Below are 18,808 nucleotides of genomic sequence, written 5' to 3' on the forward strand. Positions count from 1 at the left end.
GAGACGAATGTGATGCGGCATAAAAGGTGTGTCCATGTTTTTATAAATGCAAACCGGAAATCGATGGTGCATGATGTCATCAACATGATTTGAACATTCTTCTAAACATTTGGGATAATCTAAACACATAAGTCAGCAAAATATATAACACAGTTCTAGCAACATTTTCTGCCTTTAAATGCAAATGAAAACAGATCAGTTTTTAATTTTTCATTGCTGTATGTCTTTCCATCTTTCCATTTGATTACGTTAAACATGTACTGTGTGTTTGTACCAAGTATGTTTTGGTCAAAATAGCAAAAATTTACCATAAGTCATCACTTTGTTAAAAATCAAAAGAAAAGCAATATGCATGGGTAATATATAAACATTCCCGGTCACAAGCTGAGAAACAATAAAAACATTTTAAAAAGGAAATTATTTACCTGTTGATTAACTGTTAACAATCTGTGTTGTTGAATGGCTCCTGCATGTTGAATGTTGTTATGCTCCGGAAAATCAGTGATGAGGGGCTTTCACAGTTATTTGACAGATCTGAAAAACAAAAAGGTGGGAACAAAGAAACTCAAACTACAAGACAAAGATCCTTTCTGACATTAAAAACAATTCTTTAGAATGATAAAGATCTAAATAGAACTTTTACTATGTGTGAAAAACCTTTAAAAGAATCATTTTTAGAGCGTTTATCATAAATGAATTTGTTTAACCAACTAATTTTACAGCTGCACACTTCTCTAACTGTGTTAGTTACAACTGATTGGTGAACATAATTCATGTGTTGTACAGTATGTTTGTATTTCCAAACATTCCCCAAAACAAATGACCAGATGTTAAGCAAAAATACATTTTTAATAGATATATAAATCTCAGGATTTTTTTTCCCTTAATGCATGTGGCGCACTTTTTGCTTTTTTTAACAGCCAGTGTACTGCTGAAAATGAAGAGAATCACTAAGAGTCAGCCATGGAAATATAATGTTCATTGTTTGTGCTGCATTAGGCTCCTCTTGCAGAAGCATGCAGTAATTAGACATCAAAGTCTGAAAATGTACATTCACATGCAGGCAAAACATTGGATTGTCAGTAAAATAAATGAGTACACACTGCTGCACTTTACTGAATGACGCACAAGATGAATTCTGACCCTGGCAATAGCGATAAACTACACACACACACAAAATGATTTTGCTGCTTGTTCAAACCACTCATTTGAAAGAAGTTGAAACAACTTGGAACAACTTATATGTTTTATGTTCAATCCACTTAATTTTTTAAGTTAACTTAATAGATTTGTGTGGGACAACATGAGTTAATTCATACAACAAATTGGTTACACTTTACAATAAGGTTGTATTAGTTACTGTTGGTTAACATTACTAGCATGAACAAACACTGTACAATTCATTTGTTACTGTATTTATTCATCGTTATCAATGCTAGTTAATGAAAATAAAGTAGTTAATGTTAACTTAAAGTGCATTAACTGATGCTTGGATTTTATTTTAATAATGCATTAGTAAATGTTGAAATATGATTAACAAATGCTGTACAAGCAGGGTGTGAATTACAGGGGGGTTTGGGAGCATTAACAACTGATCCCCCCTGAAGGACATCAAAACAAAAAGTATGGGGGTGTGCTCTTTAACAGTGAAGAAATAGTTTGCTCTGATCTATATCTTAAATAATATTAATAATTCAAATAACAGACAACTTAAATATACTTTTGACCACCCCTATAATGGTGTATACCAGGGGTGCCCAAACTTTTTCATATGAAGGGCCAAAAACCAAATATCATTGATAGCCATGGGCGGAACATAAATTGTAATGTAATGAACGCTGACAAAGAAAGTGCGGATCCAAATGCAGGGTTTATTAGTAGAATAGTCAGGCAAGCAATGGTCAACACAGAAACAAACAGATGTATAAGGGCAATACATAATTGTGGTCAATAAACAGGCAGACGGTCAAAAGGCAGGCAGCAGACAACGTAAACGAACAAACAAACAAACAATGCGAGGGTCAAAAAACTGTAAAGCAAGGCAAAGGAAATGCCTTATAATGTACACATAACAGTTAACAAGACTCAGGACTGAAGTGTATGTGTGTGTGTGCTTTATAAGTAGTCCTAGTAACCAGTTCTCGAGCAGCTCCCAGCTGTAAGTTTGTGTAATCTACCGAATCAGGAACAGCTGGGTGTGAGCGGTGCATGACTGAAACTTGTAGTCCAGATACCAGCGGATTTGTAGTCCTTTAGCGATCTGCCAGGATTAGATCGCTGGTGATTGTGACATAAATATAACAAACTATTTTACATTGAAGTCACCTTGGGTAATTTCCTAATTTACTTTCTAACACTTAAAAATAAAGAGAAAACATTACTTTGAATTGTAGTAACTAATGCAGTATTACTTTTTTGTAATTATAATTGAGATAAAACATAAACAATCATATTTATAACACATGGGAGTTCAGTGCTGAATACACTAGTGTCACAATTAAATAAGAGTACAGAGAAGGATCCAATATGCAAGTAAAAAGTTTATTTGACACTGTCAAACTAAACCAACAGGGCTACAATAGAGGGCGAGGACACTGAGATAACTGGGCAGGAACAGACAGACGAACGGGGTCCAGCAGTCACTCCTCACTTCCTGAGCACTAACAGACTCACATGAGCAAACACAACGAACTGACAAGGAAACATAGACAAGTAGCCCAGATATAGGCACGATAATGAACCTCAGCTGGCGAGCTAATCAAAACAGTTGAGTGCCGTCATAACACGTGACCAAACAAATACACGTGGACAACCGAACAAAACAAACCCACGTGACAAAACAGACACTCTGGAAAGCGCACAAACCTGCAACCGTGACAACTAGTCAAGCGAAACCTGCCTTTGCCCTGATTTGCTCACCAAAGTCATTTATCCGTCGGGTGACAGTATGTACATTTTAAACAAAATCTGATTAATTGACACCGTTTAAATTGAAACGTTTAATTTCAGTTAGTCGTTTTTTGAAGCTTAACATTAAAACAAATAAAAGTTAGAACTGACAGTCTTTAAACCTTCCCCATCAATCTCTCTCTCTTTTCAGATGGGTTACCAAATCAAAGGTGACCATGGGCCAACTTTGGCCCGCGGGCCCCTGTTTGGGCATCTCCAGTTTGGTTTTACACCATTGTGAATGCATGTTTGCGGCAAAAACATTAATTCAGCTGTTTGAACCGGCATATCTAGAGCACCAACAGACAAAGCAAGGTGTCCGTAAAACGAGATGCAAAGTTTGTATTTTATCATACACTGGCTTGCACATGGAAGTTAAACAGTAAAATAAAAAATATGTGCAGTCGTTCATAGTTATCCATAAATAGGTGTAGGAAACCACTCAACATCCTTCAAAACACTGAAAACATAACGACAAGTTTGATTAATAAATTAAGATGTTATTGAATTAAATAAATTTGGTTCACTGAGGCATATTATTGAACATAATCGAAAAAACTTGATTGTTAATGTATAATTCACAACATGGGGAAAACATGAAAACTCCACACAGACCCAGCCGAGGGTCGAACCAGCTACCTTCTTGCTGTGAGGCAATCGTGCTACCCTCTATGCCACCATGACGCCCTAAACTTAATTTAAAACTTACTATTATAAATAAAAAGAAAATGAAAGCGCACTGAGTCATCAGATTGAGGGTTGTGGCAGCCTTTAGTTAACTTAAGTCTGCTACAGTGTCTGTGGATGTGTGACAAGTATTGTTCATTATTAGTTCATGTTAGTGAATACATTAACTAATGAAATCTTATTGTAAAGTGTAACCAACAAATAAATTGAACACCCACTGAAAGCTATCGGTAGATGTTGCTGAGCAACTGAACTCTGATAATGAATAAGAAAAAGAAAAAGAAGATACACAAAAGTCACATGGAAAAAAGGATGGGTGAGCGAGAGGAGATCAGCAAGGGCAAGTGAGATTAATGTGATAGTGAGCTCGTGTGAGAAGCTGAGGTGTTCGGCAGATTATTAACACACACACACACACCTACTCTTAAAAAAACACATATTCAGAAACAAGACTACTCAAATGTGCATCCTTATTAGCGTGCGACTGTACAAAAGTAAGACAGGAAGGCAAACAGGAGGAGAATTTGTAAGTAACATCAGCGTCTCCTGATCATTAGCAAAAGTAAACCGTTTTATAGAGTCCTCTGTTAGACTCATGAATAATGCAAGTGAAATATGAAAGGGCAAATTACAATAAGTTTTACATAAACATGCGGGGAAAGATTCAACAAAGCTCATTTTCAAACACTTGACTTTGTTTTCCCATAGAAGGCTGTATGTGCAAATAAACGCGAGATGAGAATTTCTCCAATTTTCCATCCTCAAACAAGTCGCTCCGCCAGCGATGAACTCAAATTGTTTGCCAAGCATAATTTGCCGGGCGATGAGGATTTGCTGTGTGAACAAAATCATCCGACAAGCATTACCTTGTACGGCTGCACAACTTTCATAACTTTGATTAGTATTATTGCGTTAACTGGAGCAAAAATAACTTTCCATAAGTCTTCATTTCCCCTAGAGTCTTTATATAAACTCTCATTCCTTAACCGCTTTAGTATTTATTAGTCTCTACCCAAGCTGCTAACTCTCATGAAAAGCTTTTACTTGCTCTACATGAGAGCGGAGGGAGGTGTAATTATGCTGTAGGCTGTATAATTAACTGATGAATCCAACATTTGGAAAAGAGTGAGTGAAATGCAGGTGGTTTAAAACTTAATCTACGTAAAAGATAAAGAAAGTAGTAGTTACTGATAACAACGTAAACGACCAGGTTTAAAAAAATAACAGGTGTCATACTGAAATATTACCTTGCCGGTAGGTGTTTAGAGCAACCACCTTTGGCTAAATGAATCTCATAGTCTCTCTGTTGGACATCAGTTCAACAGATGTGGGTGGTTTTAGATGGTTTTCTGTGTCTGTTTGGCATAAATTATTAACACTTCAGAATCCTGCACTGTGTGCCAGTATTTTATCTCCCTGTCAGTGTGTGTGTGAGCCAGTGGAGAATTTAAAAAGAATTATTAAATGTATAAAAATAAATGAAAATTAATTAATAATTACTTGTTTAATTTATTAATAAATCAATATTTTTAAAAAAATTAAATAAGAAACACCTTGATTTTATACAACCCCAAATCAGAAACGGTTGGGACTGTATGGAAAACACAAATAAAAAAGAAAGTAGACATTTAAAAATTTACTTTGACTTGTATTGCATAGCAGAAAATACAACAAACATTATTTAGTGTGTTCCTCATGATTATTTTTTTTTTTTTAATAAATATGTTTTCATTTTGGTTCTTGTAACACAAGAGCAAGTTAGGGCTAATAATCAGGTAAACTGGCTAAATGATGTGATATGAAACAAGTGATGTCAACAGGTGATTATGATTTGGAAAAAGCAGAATCTATGAAAGGTTTAGTCCTTTAGGAGCAAAGATGGGCCGAGGATCACTAGTTTGCCAACAAATACATATTGAAATGTTTAAAAACACTGTTCCTCAAAGAAAGACAGAAACACATTTGAACATTTCTCCTTCAACAGATAATAACTCTGGAGGTATCTGGATGAATTTCAGTGTGTAAAGTACAAGGACGCAAGCCTTTGCAGAACAACCGTGATCTCCAATCCCTCAGGAGGCACTGTATCAAGAATCATCATTCATCTAGAAGCGATATCACCACATGGGCAAGAATAGAGGTACTTAACTGGCCTGTCTGCAGTCCAGACCTGTCTCCAACAGAGAATGTGTGGCACATTTTGAAGCGTAAATTTTGACAAGGAAGACCCTGTCCTGTTTTGCCCACCTTAAGATTTGTTTGCAGGAAGAATGGGAAAAAATTACACCTGAAACACTTGTTGTCCTTAGTGTTTAAACGTCCTTTAAGTGATGTGAAAAGGAATGGCAACATTACAAAGCGGTAAATGCTTTACTGTTACAACTTTTTTTGAAATGTGTTGCAAGAATCAAACTTGTAATATGTGTTTGTTTGAGAAAAAATGTCTGCAATCAAATACAAGAAAATTTAGAAATCACTAAGAGTTTTCCATACTGTCCCAACTTTTACTGATTTGGGGTTGTTCATACTGTGTGCAATGTATATTTATGAGTTTTGTATGTTGCCATGACCAGTAAGTTTTATGCACTACAAGAAACATAATTATTGAATTAATAATTAATTGAATAAAATAATAGCATATCATGTTAAAAGCAAAGACATCTGGAAATCTCTTTTCAATTGTTTCCACTTTTCCACCTACAGTATAACTACATGTAACTTAAACAATATTATTTCTCCAAAAGTACACATATTTGTTGTTTAACTACTGTTTCTATAATAAAAGACATGTCATTCTTTTTGCTAACAGAAACTATTTTCTGGTAAAATCTCAATAAGCCAAAATAAATGTTACATTGAAGGGGCAGTTCCATCCAAAACTGAACATTCTGGCATCATTTACTCAACCGTTACTTGTCTCAAACATTTTGAGGTTCTTTTTTTCTGCTGAACACAAAATAAGTGGTTTTGAAAAATTGTTGGAAACCTGTAACCACTGACTTACATAGTATTTGTCTTTTCTACTATGAAAGTCAATGGTTACAGGTTTCTAACATTTTTCAAAAAAAAAAAAAAACTTTCTTTTGTGTTCAACAGAAAAAGGAAACTCATAAACAGCGGATGCTCTTCCAGCTGCAACCCATCACTGGGAAACATCTAAAACACTCAATCACACACACTATGGTCAATTTAGCTTACTTGTGGGGCAGTGGGGGTAACCGGAGCACCTGGAGGAAACCCACGCCAACACGGGGAGAACATGCAGAACATCCACACAGAAATACCAACTGACCCAGCCAAGGCTCCAACCAGCTACCTACTTGCTCTGAGGTGACAGCGCTACCCACTGTGCCACCCAAAATTAATTTAAAACTTACTACTGTATTATAAATAAAAAAAAAAGATAAATTAAAGTTCACTGAGTCGTCAGATTGAGGGTTGTGGCAACCTCTAGGTAACTTGCCAAGTGGCAAGTATTGTTCATTATTAGTTCACCGCGTCGCTCGGTCTAAAAATAGTGTACATAAACATTTGTTCATTAAAATGACATTAATTATTAACTCTTTATTTGGCAACACTTTTGTTTAAGTACCACTATTAACTACTGGAATATTACCTGCTTAATATTAAGATATTGGCTCTTAATACTTACAAAGTATGATCTTATTCTACATCCCAAGTAGTTTATTGAGCTAGAAGTCTTAGTAAATGCTTTGTTTAAATAAAAAGAGGTTAAAAAGTTAAATTCTATATTATTATTTGATATTATTATTTATGTTGTGTCAGGCATTTAAACCCCATCGTAAACAGTGTGCATTTGCAGATATAAGTTTGCCCTGTACGTACTTTCTCTTGCTCTCCAAGAACCAACTACGGCAGCAACAGCATTACGAGCAAAAAACGCAGCATGCGTCGCAACTATAATGTTTGTCGACGCTGCGGTGTCTTCATTCACTTCCCAACAACGCACCTCAACAAGTTCACGTTTGGAATAATCAAATGATGTCACATCCGCTGTGAAGGTCGCCTTGGTAGTGTTGGATGCTCCTCAGTGTCTTCTCTCTCTTGCGCGCGGTCGTAACTTTGGACAGCGCGCGCTCAGTATTGGCTGCACGCGGGAGCTCGCGCGGCGGAGCAGCTCGGTAATGAATGTGGATCTATCCGCCCTGTTCTGCTCGGGCATCATCTGCCACGCCGAGGACACGATATTAACGCCAGAAAAGTGCAATAGAGCAGTGACAGCATGATCCTTCTGTTCGGCGCATTAAATCCCCTGCTTTTCCTCATTGTCTTCGGACTGTATCCATCCATGGTAAGTTGATGCGACGAGTTCAAGCGAAAAGATTTCACGAGAATGCTTTAATTTTCAGTGTGGGTTTGTTTGAAATAGATTGCACATAGCATAAGGGAAATGCATTATAATGTTTTAAAATTTAACTGCGAAGGTGTTGATCATTCCATATGCTTTTGGATTACGCATAAAAAAACAAATATAGTGCGTGTAGAAGGAATACACTATAGTGGATAATAAACTTTGGTTCATTCAAGCATGAAGCTACATTTGGGTTTCCAGTTGTTTTCCAGTTATCTCCAAGGAATGGATTGGTGAGTTGCAAATAGGTAAAACGACATGCAGCAATTACTTGAAGGCATTTGGAATAATAATTGTCTATATTAAAAATAAATAAATAAATAAAATATTGCCTGTGTGGATTCATTAAATGCATACTTATGAATTGATTTCACCAGCCAGTGAGTATATAATGGTGTATTGCTAAATTCTGGTCCCCTGCCCACCACAGTTAATAAGCAAAATAACCTGTCACTGTGAAAATGATGCAGTATATGCAGATTAAATGCCATAATATTAATTAATAAGTAACAGTATTAATCAAATCAGCTAAAAAATTAAAAGAATATAAATGTCTTCAAATGAGCAACAGCATTTTGAACTTAAAATATGTTAAAAAAAAAAACAAATAATACTCTGATAAAAATATAGAAAATATATGTTTAATTATAGAGAACAACTGAAAATTGAATGTGCTAAAATATAACTAAAATATAATTTAAAAAATAATATTACGTCGTAAACAAAAAAGAAATCTGGAAAATACGATAATTATGTTTATATAATTGTTTAATTATGTTTTATTAATGACTAGATTAAGAATATTTTTGATCATGCTATATCAGATCTTATCCAAATCACTGTCAGACTAAATCAGCTGAATACTCATCTAATAAACATGAACAAAAAAATGCATGGAACCCAATGTTAACAACATTGATATAACAACAATGTTATAAAAATCTATTATTCATGCCCCAGTGCAAACTGGGAAGGGGAGAAATGGAACTGAACAACAAGGAAATGCATGTAAATTTAAAACTGCTTATTTACAATATGTTGGATTTGCTCGACCAATTTATTCTGAGTTCATTATAGCCTTAAAAACAACACAAAAAATCCGTTCATACAGTGACATTTTCATTTAAAAATCACTGTGACAAGATGTAACAAGTGCTAAAATGAGTGTGGTGATGTGCTTTAGGTGTTTAGTCACAGGCGGACAGGAGCTGTCCACACTGCCGTGGTGCTGAAGTGAACTAATCACATACAGACATGTCTGCATGGACTAGACAGTCAATTGCTTTTTATGTCGGAACAGTTCATTTAACCGTTGAATAACGTGCCTAGTACTTCCATCCCGGCTTTTTGACCTCTACATTTGAAGTCTTGAAGGTCCAAAAGGAACACAAGCACAATGCAAGAGGGGCGTTGGAGATGGTTGACTAAGAAAGTGAATGGACGTTAAAGTAATGGGCTTCTAATTGCATTGTTGTTGCTTGTGGGATGAGTGATTTATGATGATTAATTTGACGTGCTGGAATGCGCTTTTTATGGTGACAAATTGCATTACACACCTACGGGATACAGCTTTCTAATGTCGGTGGAGGGATCCATAATGATACAAACCCTCACCTCATTTAGCATTCAGTGTTTGGTGTTATAGCAGGACACTTTTTTTGTTGTGGGTTTGAATGGAAAAGTCAATTCAGTCATGTATTGATTGATTGTCATATTAGGTTTGCTAATGTGCTGTTGTGAATATTTAGTCGTTAGAGGGTTTTTTTTTCATCATCTGACAAAGAATACATCCATACAATATCGATGTAGCCTTTGATTTGACATTCATATTTGGATATGCTGACTTGTTTGCTGACTATTTAGTCTAACAACAATAAATGAATGAAAATCAGAGCATACAGTGGTTAGCATATATAAGTTCACCCCTCTCAAACCTATGTTTTAAATTCATATTTTTAATAGGAAGCTATAAAATATTATAATTGTGCAAATACATTAGATTAGTCAGCACCGAAGCAAAATCTGGAGTTTATCTAACAAAATAACTTATGATAACAGCCCTAATGTATACGTTTTAGAAAAATTATAAATATAAATTTTTAAAAAGAGGAAAAGTTAAGAGTAGCCAAAGAAAATTGAAATATTTGGTTGAAATTTTGTAGGTTGTATTTTTTTTTCTTTTTATTTATTTATTTTTGCAATATTTTGCTTGAATTTAATTATAGTATTTTTCAATTTCTAAATATGTTTGGTGAATAAAATATTATTTTAATAAATATATCTGTTTAATAATTCTGTTTTGTTGAATGCACCAAAATACATTGCCTATATTCACTGAGAAATGGGTCAAAATATTCATTTTCAAAATGGGGTGTACTCAATTATGCTGAGCAATGTGTATGTAGAGACCTGCATTTATCTTTACAGTACTGATACAGTTGCAGTCAAAATTATTAGCCCTCCTTTGATTTTTTTTTTTTTTCTTTTTTAAATATTTATCAAATGGTGTTTAACAGAGCAAGGACATTTTCACAGTATGTCTGATAATATTTTTTCTTCTGGACAAAGTTTTATTTGTTTTATTTTGGCTATAATAAAAACATTTTTTATCATTTTTAAAACCCTTTTTAAGGTCACTATTATTAGCCCCTTTAAGCTATACATTTTTTCTATAGTCTACAGAACAAAACATCATTATACAATCACTTGCCTAATTACCCTAACCTGCCTACTTTACCTAATTAACCTAGTTAGGCTTTAAATGTCACCTTAAGCTGTATAGAAGTGTCTTCTAAAATATCTAGTCAAATATTATTTACTGTCATCATGGCAAAGATAAAATAAATCAGTTATTAGAAATGAGTTATTAAACTATTATGTTTAGAAATGTGTTGAAAAAAAATCTTCTCTCTGTTAAACAAAAATTGAAATAATAAAAGCTCAAATAATCAGGGGGGCTAATAATTCTGACTTCAACTGTACATACAGTATAGTAGTGTATGTTTGTTTGATGTATGTTTCATGATGAATGAATTAAACATCATACTTGTACAATATATTTATATCTTTACACAGACACATCAACCACACCTTTAGTAATTATTCTATACATGTATTGTCAAGACTACATATAGATGATATAATGAATGAAAACCTTTCGCTCAAGAAAGGTTTGCAGAAACCGAGACGTAGTTTTGAAGGCAAGAGCGAAAACTTGGACAAATTACTTCAACTTGTTACACCTAAAAGAATTAGGCGTATTTTATCCTCAGTGATTCTGCAGATATCTTCAAATCTGATTTAATGCATATTTAATGCCAAACTGTTTGTAATGTCACACATGCATATTTCCACAGGCTTTTAGCCCATCGTTGAGTCTATTTATTTACTTGTGTCAATTTGTGTAAATTTAGATTTATTGAGTTTAATTAATTTCAGAAATATTATTGACTAATATGAAAATGTTCATGTGATTTATGTACAATCAACACAATCTCACGGCAATTCGTAACTTTTTCATTTAGTGGCTAATTCGTATGAATTTGTACGATCTAATTCGTAGAATTTAGTACGATTTGCTCATCCCCCAATGACAATTGGGTTTAGTGGTGGGGTTAGGTGCCACTCCTCCTTTTTAAAATCATACAATTTTGTACCACTGAACTCACTTAACTCACAACTAACCCACTAAACTGACAAAACGTAAAATACTTATGTTTTCTCGTGAGATCAGGCTGGTACCATACAGTTTGTAAAGTAATATATTATATGATAGACTTGCTTCGTTTAGCAAATAAGTGGATCTAGAAGGATTAGCATTGTAAACATTAAATAAATGTTAAAAAGCTAATATATTTTATTGCATGTATTAACGTTTTTGTTACGATACACCCAAAATAATTCCGCTTAAATCCACAGATTTTTATTTTTTTTTATTCTCAGCAGAAATAGCACAAAATGTCTGCAGATTCTGTCTGGCCCAACCCATGACTAAGCACAGGCATGACACGCACATATGTTCCTGTATTTTTTTTTTTTTTTTTTTTACAATAAATTTTTTTACAATTCTGAGTCTCTCAATAACAACATTGAAACAATGTCTGAACTGAAATAAAATGGCCCAAGAGAGAGCTTAAAAATGTTTACATTTATTTAAAGATATTTCAAAACTTCAAATGCTGTCAGGCTGGACAGAAAAAAGCTCCCAATAGTAGTTTAACTTCCAATAGTAAAAATCTAAACAAAATTCAAGTGCAGCAGAAATTACAGTTCAACATGGAATCAGAGTTTAACAATTTAACTTTTAGGTAATACGAAAATTCATCCGTATGCCTTTTGTTAATCCATATGCACTCGCTTTTAGTTCCAACTCAGATACAACCTTGTATCTCCTTCTTGGAATATTCATTCATTAATTTTCCTTCGGCTTAATCCCTTTATACATCAGGAGTCGCCACAGCAGAATGAACCGCCAGCTTATCTAGCATGTGTTTTACACAACGGATGCCCTTCCAGCTGCAACCCAGCACTGGGAAACACCCATACACACTCATTCACACAAATACACTAAGGCCAACTTAGTTTATTCAATTCACCAAGGAAATCCACACAAGCACGGGGACAACATGCAAACTCCACACAGAATTGCCAACTGACCCAGCCGGGACTTAAACCAGAGACCTTTTTGCTGTGAGGCAACAGTGTTAACCACTGAACAATCAGTTGTGCCACAAGGATCAAAAAGCAAAATCTAGTCAAAGTAGTATACTGAAAGAAAAGATTCAAAGATGATTCCTAGGATTAACTTTTTTTTTTTTTATATTAAGCGGTTGTAAACAATTTATTTGGGCTGAAATTAAACAAAAAAATTAAGTTGAACATCACAAAATTGTATTTGTAAATTCAACCCATATATATAGTTTGAGATTAAATTTGCAGAAATCTTATTTTTTTTGGTGAAGCTGTATTTTTGTCAGTCATGTTAAAATATATATAGAGATAGTTCGTTTAGACTGTCTTTTAAAACCTATTTTTGGCTTCCAGACTTTTGCATCAGCTGGAAAAATTTATCAAACTAGTTCGCTGTTGTTATTACAATTTAGAAAAACAAATGAAAATTGTAATTTTTATTGAAGATTTGTTGAAAATACATTGGTAATAATATTACTTTATTCTTAAAAATAATCCAAAAGATTTAATGCTTATAAAAATAAAACACTTTTTAAATGCATATATATATATTCATATATTTAAATATTTAATAATTTTCAATGCCATTTAAGGCCTTTATCTCTTGCCAAAAATATTTGAAATACATTTCATGCCCTGTGGAAACCCTTATTTTAGTTTTCAGAATTTATTAAAGTCGACAAAACATAATACTTCTAGATGTAACAACCTAAAATAATTAGTTTAAGTTGATCCAATGTTGGCATTTCTGTTTGGAGTTTACATGTTCTCCCTGTGTTGGCGTGGGTTTTCTCCGGGTGCTCCAGTTTCCCCCACAGTCCAAAGACATGCACTATAGGTGAATTGGGTAAGCTAAATTGTCTGTAGTGTATGAGTGTGTTTGCGTATGAATGAGTGTGTATGGGTGTTTCCCAATACTGGGTTGCAGTTAAAAGGGCATATGCTCTGTAAAACATATGCTGGAATAGTTGGCGGTTCATTCCGCTGTGGTGACCTCTGAAATAGGGACTAAGCCAAAGGAAAATGAATGAATACATGAATGATCCAACGTTTTTCCCCCAGTGGTTGATCATCAGCTCTTGATACAAAGCATGCACAGCGCCAAATACTACTGAGAACAAAGGATTAGAGGATTGTTGTGCTTTGTTTAATTACCGCAATTATCAGATGAACTAGTGTGAGCAGCACACCTCCAAATACACATACAACTTTCCACACCCCTTAAGCCAAACTTTTGAAATAACTATGTGAATTTAGTCAAAATACACACTGTAGAAAACATTGTGATCTCCACCATCAGGACAGAAATGTGGGTCCATTTAAAACACATGATCATCAGCAGCCGTACTGTATATGTTCAATGTATATTCCTCCATCTCCTGTCCTTTTATAATGATATAGTCTGTGTTCTCAAAATGTTTTCTCTCTGTATTGGGTTATGTGTGTGATTTTTCATCAACAAACCTAAATGGAAGTGGATGCGAATGTTGGCTGTTAAGGAATCAATCATTGCGTGAGCGAAGTGCTTTGCTGAGATACTGCTGATGTTGTGATGTAAGGTACGGTATACAGGATGTATAACTGCCTTGCACTGCATTTATTATAAATTACTCTATTACGGAAAATATTGCAATGCAAAATAGAAGCAATTGCATTTCTAATGTGGAAAGGCTGTCAGTCTGTACAATAGTAAAGTGGTGAGACAGTTACTCTTCAGGTTATAAAACAGTTTTACCAGTAGGTGGCGAAACGTTATCACATCTATGAGCAAATCAACTCACAACTGATTTTTTTCAAAACACTGGTGAATAGAAGAAATAAACTATTGGTCTTATTCATAAGTGAGTCATTGTGCATTCAATTGGTTAGTTCAAAAGCACTGATTCATTCATAAAGTACACTGTAAAGGATTCTGGGTTTTACTCAACTCCACTTATCTCCATTACTTAAGCATCCTAATTTAATTGTTTCTAGAAATGTAAGTGGATTTGAACATAAAACGTTTAAATTGTCCTCAAAAAACTCAAAAGTTGTGATGATACTGGTATTTGTTTTGTGAGGAGTTGGAACAAGTAGCAAAAATTGTTTTTGAGTGTAGGAAGGTCATTGAATTATACACTAAAAATTGATTAATCAAATCCCAATTGATCCAGAATAGAAACAAGACTGTCTTTATGAATGAGTCATTCAATCATACAAATAACTGAGTCATTCAGGAACTAAACTAGTCCCCATGTTCATGCGTAAGTCATTTGTGTTCAAAAACACAAATTCATTTCGAAACAAAACTAACGACCATCTTTATGTGCAAGTTAATTATTTTGTCCAAAACTGGTTTATTTGGGACTGAAATTTTATAATATTTACGAAGACTCGTTGAATCATTCATATAACCGATATGTTTGAAAACACCAATCATTTAAGGAATTAAGCTAGTCATTATCTTTAAATTCATATCAATCAAGTTAACCCTTTTTTTTAAAAAAACAGTTTATTCAGAACCAAAATATGTAATAGGGGAGAGCGGGGCACAAAGTAACACTTTTTGGTTTTGGTAAAATAATAAACAAGTATTGGGGTTAGACAAACCATTTGTTTTTCACCAACAAAGCACAAGCCTTTCCTACAAATGAGCACTAAAAGTATGATTACCAGACCTATGGTTTCTGTGCAGTGTTGCCAAAAGTGCCAGGAGTAACAGTGTTACTATTTACCCCACCTGCGGGGCAAGTTGTAACAGACAGAGGGTTAGTTGTAACATGCTTAAAAAGGCAGATTACGCACAGTTAATTTAAATTTAGTTTACTTTAAATATTAGCTATATTTTCTCTGTACCTAGTTCAATTTATTTTTTTTATTCTACATAGCACAGTATGTTTATTTATTTATTGGATAAACACATTTGGATTTATTTGGATTATTATTCATTATTATACGATGCATTTATTTGTAGTATTAGTAATAAAATATTTTTTGTCTATCAAAAAAAAAATCTATTAAAAATCATTTTATTAAAAAAATTCTCAACATTACACTCAAAATATTGTGTTAGTTTAGTGTTTTTACATCTTTCAAATCGTTTCATCTTTTAGCCTAAAAGACGGTAAATACAAAAAAAATAAGATTTCATGTTTATACTTTAAGATTTTTTTTAAATAAAAAATATTGACAATAATAAAAAATACTTTTATGCTGCAAAACCTGTGTTTCTCATCCAAATTTCGCTGAACTTTTTCATAATTGGCAGAAGGACATCTGCCGACACTGTGGTGAAAACCTCTGAAGCATGCCACGGTTAACCCTGAGCAAATACCTTAAAATTCTGTGTTACATTTAACTCCGCATTACTTTGTGCCCCGCGCTCCCCTAGTCTTTATGAGTAAATTATCAGCCGATTCAAATTGTATCAGCTGATAGATATGAGCCAGTAGAGGCCTTCTGCGCCTACTAGTAAGCTCAGAAGGCTGTTATAATCCATCCACATGGTTAGGTTAATCAACTATAGAACACATGTGGCTGCGACTGGAAGTTAATGAGAATTATTTATATTATTTATTAAATTTCCCATGAATTGTATTTAATTAACATCTACCCCTACCCCAACCGTCACAGTAATGTAAAAACAGATCTGGATCTGGAGTCTTCTCTATTAGTATAGCTGATTAACCATGTGGATGGATGATAACAGCCTTCTGAGCCTACTAGTACTACTCTGGCCCCTACTCTTCCATAATTTACATTTTTTACCTTTTATCAAAGTCTTGGACATGTGAAAGAACATTGCCTTTGATGCATTGTTTTTGACTGATTTTCATTTTTTCTTTCTCTGATTCACTGTTGGTGGCTGTTTTTGTCCCATTGACTTCCATTATAACCACTTTTTTTTATTACAAAACCATGACACTATATAATCATGCATTTTTGATTGTTGGTGATTTTCCCTGTTGGGAAGAGGTCAAATTTGAAATCAGTTGGCACCGTTAGTCCTTTAGAAAAAAGCTTCTTTTTCTGGATAGTTTCTGGATTTTATATGGAGTATAACAGCAAATTAAAGTGTATGTGAGAGTGACCTTTACGCACTTACCTTGATGTGTCTAAATATGCATCTCAGCTCTCAAAACTACATGGAGTAAACAAAAACAAAGACTTTGTATTTATGCACCATCAGATGTGGTTATAATGCAAGGCAATGGGGCAAAAACAGCCACCAACAGTAAATTAGGGAGAACAAATGAAAATCGAACAATACATCAAAGCTAATGTTGTTACTAATCGATCACATGTCCAAGACTGGGATAAAAGGCAAAAAGAAATAAAAAATCCAGTCCACAGTTACTTTTTATATTGAAAATATGTAATTTTGTGTGTTTGTTTTGCCAAGTTCACAAATTATCTCACTGATTTGGTAATTAAAGAGTTAAAATCTTGTAATTTTCTAAACAATTTAGTAGTTTTGATCAGTACTGAGGTTGATTTATGCAAATTCAAAGAAAAATATTTATCTGATGCATTTTTACAGCAGTTTAATTCAGTGGATGTTTTCTTCCCGAACATAACAGAAGGGTACATTTGAACAGTGCAAAAGATCTGTTTAAAAACACCTAATACTTTATGAATTAAGCTAGTTATATTCTCTGAATTCATGTAGATTTAACATTTGTTTCTAAACACAATTCAGAACCGATATATGTAATGGTTTTTATGAGTAAATCATTGAATTATTCACATAAACGATTCATTAGCTCATCAGTTCATTCAGGAATTATACTAGTGGCATTCATAATAACAAACCACCCTCCATGCAACTGATTCTTTAGAGTATTCATTCAGGAACATAAAAAGGTCAATAATTCAATGAACTAATCGTATTTGTTCAATAGCAACGATTCACTAACTTTTGTGCTCCTTAGAGCAATGTTTCCCAACCCTGTTCCTGGAGGCACACCAACAGTACATCTTTTGGACGTCTCCCTTATCTGACCCATTCATTTCAGGCTTTGGGGTCTCTTCTAATGTTCTGATGAGTTGATTAAGGTGTGTTTGATTAGGGAGAGGTTGAAAATGTGTACTGTTGGTGTGCCTTCAGGAACAGGGTTGGGAATCACTGCTTTAGGGTTTACTTGTATGCTTGTTGGTGGAGCAATACTGTCATAGTACATAGTACATAGTAGCTAGCAATACGGTCGACATCGTATTAGGGTTTTGTTTGTTTGAGTTGCTAAAAGGGATGTGAAATGCACAACATAAAAATAAGGACAAACAGTTCTCAAGAGTCAGTGAGAGAAGTGTGCAAGTGCATGCAAAACACAGGATGTCTCTGTCCCCGGCAGAAAAAACGTATCAGTTTGTGCTCTCAGGTGAATCCTCAAAACCTCCCTATCTTCTCTTTATCATTTCCTTCATCTATCCCAGTTCCTTCTTCCTTTGTTTTTGTTTATTTTCTTCAAGCTTGTATTTGTGGATCCGTTGAGTGCACAGTTATGTGTCTCGCATATCAACTCCCAGACTCGACTGTACAAATTATACATCAAAGCTGGGGAATTGGATCAGTTACAGTGCAAGTGGATTAGAGTGAGAGAACACTGGCATTACTGTGACTGACAAGGACACACCCACTTCATGATGTCACACGCACACAGGTCCAGTGTTAGACAGATTTCCAATAGATAAAAGGGGGGTTATAATGTGGTCTACTTGGCTTTACAGTCGATCTAACCTATTTATTTAACTCATCTCTTGAGAAGCTGAAGTCTATGTGTCTGTTGGAGTGTTACAGGCCACAAAAGTACATCTTTAACTGTTTGCAAGGCATTCAGATGCTTAAAATAGAACATAATGGTAGGATTTAAAGGGATGGTTCACCTAAAAATTTTACATTTAATAAAATACAGGGATTCTGGGACGAGGTTTTTAAAGTGCTTTCAGATGTCATTGGTGTACAATTGGATCCTGACCCTGTGCCTATTTCTGTATATTAGGACATTCAGATCATATATATTCACTGAGCAGTGCTCAACAGAAATTCCTTACATATTGTTTGATAACAGTCAAAAAGTGGTTATAATTGCTCTGGAAAAAAGGTTAACCCTCCAACTGCTAAACTATGGCCTG

General features: G+C 34.4%; 1 protein-coding gene across 1 annotated transcript in view; it reads left to right on the forward strand.

Moving 5' to 3' along the window:
* The first annotated feature begins 7,682 nt into the window (after positions 1–7,682).
* The window catches only part of olfm3a (olfactomedin 3a), a 28,034-nt gene continuing 16,908 nt past the window's right edge, over positions 7,683–18,808 (forward strand). Inside the window, exon 1 of the mRNA XM_056450625.1 lies at positions 7,683–7,948. Coding sequence (XP_056306600.1) covers positions 7,880–7,948 — 69 coding nt within the window. The 5' untranslated portion in view covers positions 7,683–7,879. The remainder of the gene's footprint in view (positions 7,949–18,808) is intronic.

The sequence above is a fragment of the Danio aesculapii genome, chromosome 24 (assembly GCF_903798145.1).
Source record: "Danio aesculapii chromosome 24, fDanAes4.1, whole genome shotgun sequence".
NCBI classification, from domain to species: Eukaryota; Metazoa; Chordata; class Actinopteri; order Cypriniformes; family Danionidae; genus Danio; species Danio aesculapii.